Genomic DNA, 8,307 nt, shown 5'->3' on the forward strand with positions numbered 1-8,307 from the left:
CTCGCACAGTGTAGGGGAACCTGATGTACCGACTACCCATATTAAGTATACCATTCAAAACGACAGATATTATGGCACTCAGGGACGGCTGTGATATACCAGACCTATAGGGTGAGATGATAGATTCCAATAGAATAATTTCATATACGAAAAGGTTTTAGACACAAAGTTGAGGATTGCTTATAGTTTTTTTTTATATAAATAATTTACCTGTCTGCCAATTCCCACTGGAAACAGCCGGTTGCCAAGAACCCCAGAGTGGTGAGGACTTGTATTTGGACTGGGACGGCATGGTTCCGGCATGTTGCCCTCTCTAATACTGGACCCAATTCAACACATATATCTAAGAGCACAGCTCTAGGGAATCTAAATCGGCTTATTAGCCAGTCATCATAATGGGCCAGGAAATCATCATGGTCCCTGAAAACTCGTTCTCTCCTTATTCTCCCATTAGCGTAATCCTCCAACAGTGCCAGCAGTGCCATCATGAAGCATTACATACCCTTGTCACCGGAGGATTTATGTTTCTAGCAATTAGACGGATCGTTAACACCTTGACAAAATCACAGAATTTACCTGTGGGCGAAAATTTAAGACGAAAATGTTATAGTGAACACATGCTTCTTCATGACGGTTTTGTAATGAACACCGTAATAGTTAGGACCGATGATGAGTAGCGATTGTGCAACTGCTCCCCGGGCGCCGCAGCATAAATGGCTGCCCACTGCTCCGGGGTGTGTGTTCACGGTGTGTGTGTGTTCACTGCTGTGTGTGTGCGCACTTTGGATGGGTCAAATGCAGAGAACGAATTCTGAGTATGGTTCACCATACTTAGCTGTATGTCACGTCACTTCATGACTGTATTTGCAGACTTTGACATGTTATGATATATGTACATTAAGGAAAATATTTCGTTTTTAGGCCTGTGCCTATACTCAGGTGTCATTGGGCATTAAGGAAGGATGCACCCTGGACGGAGTGCTGATTATTACATTTTGAATTACGTTTGGATTTTACTAGATGTATATAGCCTAAAACAATCGGCACAAATAACACTGTTGGATTTAATCTTCATGATAATGTGGATATAACGTATGAAATGGAGTGAAAATTTAATGTCATTAATTTTTATAATCGTTCTTCTCACATGAATTTTCTACAATCTAACTTCAGTTCACGACCTCACCATCTGTGTCGCCAATTCCCTTTGTCTCCAGAATGTGCGTACACACGTCTCAAAGTTTGCTTAAAGGTGCGCACATTTTCCCGTCAAGTTTGTTTTTTATAGATCACAACCTTTGCGCGAAAACTGGCGTACGCAAGTTTCCAGCCCCGTTTTGTGCGTACGCACGCTTTACAAATGAGACCCCTGGTTTATTGTGTTGTTTCGGCTGCCAAAAAAATGTAAATAATTAGAAGAAAACCATCAGCTTCAATTCATCAAGTCATTTGTTTCTCCATCAATGTTAAAAACTTTGCATGCAGTAGTGTCTACTTGGGGATTTGCTTAAATCTATGTACTCATAAAATACCTAAAATACATCTACATACATATTATATTATAAGTTTTGCAAGAAAAAAAAACAAAAAAACTGTACATGGAGATAGACTGAAATTCAGAAAGTCTGTTAGATATATAAAGCAAGGATAATATATATTAGGTTGTAGTTCATGGTGAAATCCATAACGCTGTGCTAATCGAAGAAAGTGCCTTCAGGAAAGATCAGAACAGGCTCCTCGTTGGAAAGTGGGACTAGACGCTGCTTCCGACGTGAGATTCTCTTGTATCTCTTTCTGAGTATCTCTTTCTCTTCGCTGCTGCAGGGTTCACTGAATGGTATACACACACGTTCTTCCTGTACTTCAGCAACCGGGGCAGACATCACCACCACACTGGATTCACCATTGGAGACCTTTTAAACAACGAAGTAGATGAGTTCCTGTTCTTACTTTATATGTATCAGTTTCTATGTGAGCGTAACTAACCTTAGGAGCAATGCAAAGCCTCTTGCACCCTGATCTGGAGACGGGATTGGAAGCAGTGGAGGTCTGCTGAGGGGTGGACAGAGAAAGCTTCATTTTCCTCTCTGGAGACAAAACCAAACAAAATCGATCACCGTCTTGGTGGCCGTTAAATTATTTTTTATCTAAGGTCTCATTTACCGTGCTTATATATTTTGAAGCCTAAGTACAATCAGCAAAGTTTGCTAATAAGCATCCACTCTGCTCTTATTGTGGATGTATCGGAATGAATGAAAAGAGAATATTCTGGAATACGGCGAAAAGAAAAACAGTGATGATGTTAAACATCCTTGACATCTCTAGTCCTGTTTAGCTACATGTGAGCATCTGTCTAGGTCAAGATGTGTAAAAGCTTTAAAATAAAGAAATTAATTAATTAAAAAACCTTTGCAGTGAAGGTGTGAAAGATCAAATTCAAATTCAAATATTAGTTTGCTGATCTTTTAACATCATGCTAGCATCAACTACAATTTTCCTGGCAGGAGGAAAACGGTTAAAAATATTAAAAATAAAAATGAAACCCTTATACATAATGCAGAAAAATCCAAAAAATCAGAACAAACATCATTAGGAAACCCGTTTACCCACCTGTAGTGCAGACTGTAGCTTTCTTTGGATCAGCCACAACTCGCTTCTGTTGCTGGAGAGAAACAAAACCTGTCAGTTTCCAAACTAGTTTGCAGTTTTTATTTACAGAGAATGACACGAGGATGCCAAGAACATGGATCAAAAAAAGAGACAAGGTATAGCTTGGACTTAAACTTCCTGCTTCCTGCCTTAACGACTCAAATCCTGGAATAAAATAAGTGTGATCTTTGGAGATGGCGATGAACCGTGTGTCCTCTCTGTCTGTCTGACTGTGAGAAGGAGGAGAGGGAAAAGTGGCTTACTTGTTGGTAACAGACTTGCATGGCTTGTGGGAAAGAGGAGGCCGATGGATCAACGGCAGGCTGCGGCAGGGTCGGGGAAGAGAACAGGTCATGGCCATGTTTGTAAAGAAAATTAAAGGTTAAGCCTTAAAAGTAGTTTTAAATACAGAGAAAGATTTCTGTTCACCTTGTACACCTGGTCTAATGTCAGACAGCGGTTTGCTTCATGTTTAATGGTCCAGTAGGAGATCTTGCCGTCTGGTGTGCTCTCTCTGATGAACATGTCGTGCAAGGAAAGGTTATGGCGAATGGAGTTCTAATAGGAAGAGAAAAAAGAAAACAGGTAAAAAATACAGTAATAACACAGTAATTCATTTCCCTTAGATGATAAAAATAATAAAGTCTGCTCACATAGAATTAAAGTCAAATAAATATTAAAAGAAAAAAAAATTTGTTACCTTCCAGCCAGGTTTAGCTACATTTCTGAAATAAAGGAAATGGTCTTCTATCCAGTTATAGATCTCCTTCAGTGTCATCATCTTATTTTTCTTGCTGTTGATTGCAAACTGGATCATAGCCATGTAGGAGTACGGTGGTCTTTCTGACAGAGGGCCCTTAACGGCACTCGGTTCTTTCTCTCTGTGTTGTGGCTAAAAAAAGGGAGACAGAATCTGTTGGTTTTTTTTCTGTACAAGAATAAAAGGAATTCCAACAGCCTACGGGCTTCACATCTAAAGAACAGCCATCTTGTTAATGCTAAATGAAGTACAGTAAACACTGATGATATGGATTTAATCTAAAGTGAACTTTAAGGAAGTGTGTATGACTCTAGACTCTGTAGAAACGATACAGACTAAAAATTAGCGAGTGCAGAGAAATAAGATGCTTTAAAAAAGGACTCCAAACAATATATAAACGATACCTCCTGGAGCTGTACGCAGCCATCGAATTTCTCTTTGTCAGAGTCACTGGCACTTGTCACTGGCACTAACACAAACAGCAGAACGAACAACTGAATAAACACTAAGGAATAAAGAAGGAATAATATATAGGATACGCTGTATAAATTAGCACGTACATTCACTGTTTGGTAGAGTTTGGTCATTTCCAGCTGCACCTGCTTCAGGTCGGAGGAGGTTTTTATTCTCTGATGTGGCCTGGAACAGAGCTTTAACTTCATCGTCAGATCCACATCTTCCAAACACAAAAATGAACTTGTTTGGCCCCGGAGTACCACGTTCCTTCCTCTTGGCATCCAGTGCATCGAGGAGGCTCTGAAGACTGGCGGTTTCTGGTACAACGACCACTAGTGCTTCCGGCCTAGTGGGATGGTCCACAACGCGGATGCTGTCTTGTGCAGATGCAGAGACGGATTCTGCTCCAGACGCCGTAGAAGATTTGTTCTGTGTCTCGTCAGCTTCATTTCTTTGAAACGGCTGTTTCTTCCTCTTGAGGATTATCGGCCTCCTGGGACTCGTCATCGTCCTGTTCATAGCAGACTGGATACCTGAATAATTCATACAACGTAACAACAAAGTAAATGTTATATCACATTTTATCATATCAAACCAACATTTCAATGTGGATAGATGTTTAAGGACCATCACCATAAATCCACGACCTTAACCAACAGCAGTAGCAGCTGAAATTAACCTATAGTGCTCTCAAATATATAAATCACTGATTTTTGACATAAGGGACAAAACATGTCCCCCATCAAATACCTGCACTGTACTATGAAAGCCCATGCAAATGAACTCGTTCTCTGTAGAGGTCACAGTATCAAACTGCAAAAAAAAGTGTTTTAAAATGCCCAAAATGCCCAAATATGAATATGAGGTTGATTGCATGACTTAATAAAATATCACAAAATACTTAAAATGAACATTACATTATTTTATACATTAACAACAGCCTTTCAAAATCTGTCATCAATTCATGTCAACTCTGTCAGATATTTTTTAAATTCAGGAATATTTTGCTCAGTTTTAACCCTGAGGAACCACTTTGAATTCTGTCTGTTGATGGATGCAGCAGTCCAACACATGGCCTCGTAAGTTTTACATTTTTTTTAAATAATCAGCAAACAAGTTGAAATCACTGTGGTCACAGCTTTTATGTGTCAACACTGTCTTCAAAGTAAGGATGATTTTAATCAAGAATTTTGAAATAAAAGTTGGTATTTTGCTTTAGTTTAGTGGCAGCTGACCACTGAGGAAAATCAAAATGGCTACCATTTATTAGACATGATTAAGTTGAAAAAAAAAAAAAACATGTTGTTTTGTCAACTCCGTCAGACGTCAACTCTATTATTTTGTCTGACGATGTTGACATGGAAGCTGACGGAGTGGAAAAGTGCTCCCAAATACTTATTAAGTAATGTTCACTACCATTCAAAAGTTTAGGGTCACTTGACTAAAATGTTAACTATGATCTTAAAAATCATTTAATCTGAAGGTGTATGGTTAACTGCTTGAAATTACTTTTGTAGACAAAAATATACCTGTGCCAAACAGATTAATTTCTGTTATTAGAAAACTCAAATTTTATTTTAAAATATGATTTTTGAAATAGATAACTTACACTGAATATTGAAGAAAAAACATCCAATAAGAGCCCAGATTAAATATGGAGATGGATGACAAGTTGGGAGATGCAGGGGATTCGGTCGATGAAATGGAAGATGAAATGGAAGAGGAGCCATTGAAAGGTCCTGAGGGTGCTATTGTTGATATAACTATCAACAGTATTGAGACAGGGGATTGGCTGGCAGTGATGTATGATGATCACTGGTTGTTAGGAAAGTCCATTGATGTAGATATAGAACACCAAGACGTGAAAGTTGAGTTTATGCATCCTTGTGGCCCTACTGCCAATTTTCACCCAAAACATGGGAGGAGGGATGTCTGTTTCTGTCCATTGAAAGATGTCCTTTTGAAACTGACAGAGACAGCTTGTCCCCTCCAAGCAAGCCGGACCAGGGAGCTCTATGCCATAGCTCCTGATGTTATGGACTTCATAGAGCGTAGACATGTTCAACACCTCTTGTCCAATGCCCAAGTCCCACAGGTTAGACAAACTGTTATATAAATATCTAACGCTTGGCTCTACACCGAAGGCAGTAATAACAGGATAAAAATCTCTATATATTTACTTACTTGAGAGAAATTGAAGTAAATCATATAACTTACCTTTCTGAGTCCCTGTGTTAAAGTATAGATGGAATTACAACAGACATTTCAACCAATTTAGATTTACAGAAACACTGACATTATGAGTTTGATTGTTCACTTTTCATTTTTTCATTGAGCTTTTGGAATTCTGGGTCCTGTTACACTTCAGCATTTGTACATTATTAACACTATTACATACTTTCCTTTAGTTAGATCTCAGCTTATTGTGTCCTCTTTCATATCAGTTGTTAGACTTACAGTTTAGTTCGAATATAGATGAGCAATAGAGGAGCTCCAGATTCATTTGCTTTTTTCTTTTGATACCAGGTACATTTTCATGTGTGCCTTAAAGATCCTGTCATGTTTCAAAATGTATGTTTCTTTTGTTCAATTGAGTGTGTTCACACATTAAAGCACTTATCTACATGCCTCAGTGTCTTGTGTGCACAAAACTATTGATTGTATATATTAAAAATGAAAAGATTAGTAAACTAAATTAAGGTAATTTCTTATTCTCCTTTCGGCTTTTCCCTTCTCTCCACCTATCCCTATCTTCTCTCTCCACCTATCCCTATCTTCTGCAACCTCATTAATTACATCCATATACCTCCTCTTTGGCTTTCCTCTTTGCCTCCTGCCTGGCAGCTCCATGTCCAACATTCTCCTACCGATATATAGGACTCACTCTCCCTCCTCTGAACATGTCCAAACCATCTTAATCTGGCCTCCTAACTTTGACCCCCAAACGTCCAACATGAGCTGTCCCTCTGATGTACTCGTTCCTAATCCTATCCAATCTGGTCACTCCCAAAGGGAACATCAACATCTTCAGCTCGGCTACCTCTAGCTCTGACTCCTGTCTCTTCTTCGGTGACACTGTCTCTAAACCATACAGCATGGCCGGTCTCACCACTGTCCTATAAACCTTCCCCTTGATTCTCGCTGATATTTTCCTATCACACAGCACTCCTGACACCTTTCTCCACCCACTCCAACCTGCCTGCACTCGCTCCTTTAACTCTTTTCCACTCTCTCCATTACTCTGGACAGTTGAGCCCAAGTACTTGAACTCCTGTACCTTCTTCACCTCTTCACCCTGTAACCTTACTGTTCCACCTCCCTCCCTTTCATTCACACACATGCATTAAAAACAGCTAATTCCAAAACAATGTAAAATAAAAATTTAAAGTGTATACAATACAATTGATCACTTAACCTTGCTAAGGCACACCATTTCTACACACTTAAAGACTTTACAGTGTTGTTGAATTGATCAAACACACAAAAAAACATATTTTCATATTCTGTCAGACGGACTTGACAAATGTCAACTTATAAAGCGAGTAAATGTACATTTTTATAAAAAGTGGTTGAATGAAAAACCTGTTCCTTTTCATGGTATGATAGATGAGACCCGTGTTTATGAAGATATCCAGTTCAAATTAATGTAGGATCGATTTTTTGTTAGTACTTTTGTCCCTTATCTCAAGAATCAGTGATATATTTACAGAATTAATTCATCACATACCTTGAAAATGTTTCCGAGAGACTGATAGACAAGTTTTCAGTTGAATATCACCAATTTTGATTTTAAAAAGCAACAACTTCAGTGACGTCACTGCAGAGCCGATCGGCCCTATACGCTCATTACCCCCTTTTTTCACAAAGCGTGTTAATGTTTAAACTTTAAAGTGTTGATGACAACAGGTTCGGTTCTAGCCCTTTTTTAGGGTGGCTTTAGCCCCCTGTCTGTGATCTCAAAACTATAAGTATAATTTTTACTTTCTTAAATAAGCAATAAAAATTACGTTAAAATGCAGGACATGTCGTCGATAGAAAATTATTCATCATTTTCATCCAAGAGCGATTTTTTTTTTTTACTTTGCTTTTACGCGCGTGCATTGTATTGTTTCAAAAGAGCGTCTTCAGCTGTCTGCTTTAATTGACCGGAGAAGCACAGGTACGCGCAGCGTGCACGCGCAGTCAGAGCTGGAGGCGTTTATCTATAACGTTATTCGGCGGAAAGACGCAAAGACGGCAACCAAAATCCAAAAGCAGTGAAATTTCACTATTCTTATTACCAGAGTTGTAGCACAAACAAAAAATTAATGCAAAAAATCCATTCAATACTAAATAAACATAACATTTATTGATTCGGTCTTTGTCTTGTGAATATTTCTATTTATTAATGACTGCATTCATTGGACACACAGTTCGTAGAGAATGCACACATACATGAACTG

General features: G+C 38.7%; 1 protein-coding gene across 4 annotated transcripts in view; it reads right to left on the bottom strand.

The window, feature by feature from the left end:
• LOC113647427 (forkhead box protein M1-like) overlaps positions 1–7,726 on the bottom strand; it is a 55,197-nt gene extending 47,471 nt beyond the window's left edge. For 2 of the 4 annotated variants that reach the window (XM_047803927.1, XM_047803926.1), the window contains exons 1-3: positions 7,593–7,726; positions 3,970–4,398; positions 3,814–3,878 (exon numbers count right to left, since the gene is read on the bottom strand). In XM_047803927.1, coding sequence (XP_047659883.1) covers positions 3,814–3,878; positions 3,970–4,384 — 480 coding nt within the window. In that variant the 5' untranslated portion in view covers positions 4,385–4,398; positions 7,593–7,726. Of the gene's footprint in view, positions 1–2,912; positions 2,973–3,078; positions 3,208–3,349; positions 3,542–3,813; positions 3,879–3,969; positions 4,399–7,592 lie in introns of all 4 variants that reach the window. The other 2 variants (XM_047803925.1, XM_047803928.1) reach the window with 2 other exon arrangements.
• Positions 7,727–8,307: the final 581 nt, after the last annotated feature.

This window comes from Tachysurus fulvidraco, chromosome 19, assembly GCF_022655615.1.
Source record: "Tachysurus fulvidraco isolate hzauxx_2018 chromosome 19, HZAU_PFXX_2.0, whole genome shotgun sequence".
Lineage (NCBI taxonomy): Eukaryota > Metazoa > Chordata > Actinopteri > Siluriformes > Bagridae > Tachysurus > Tachysurus fulvidraco.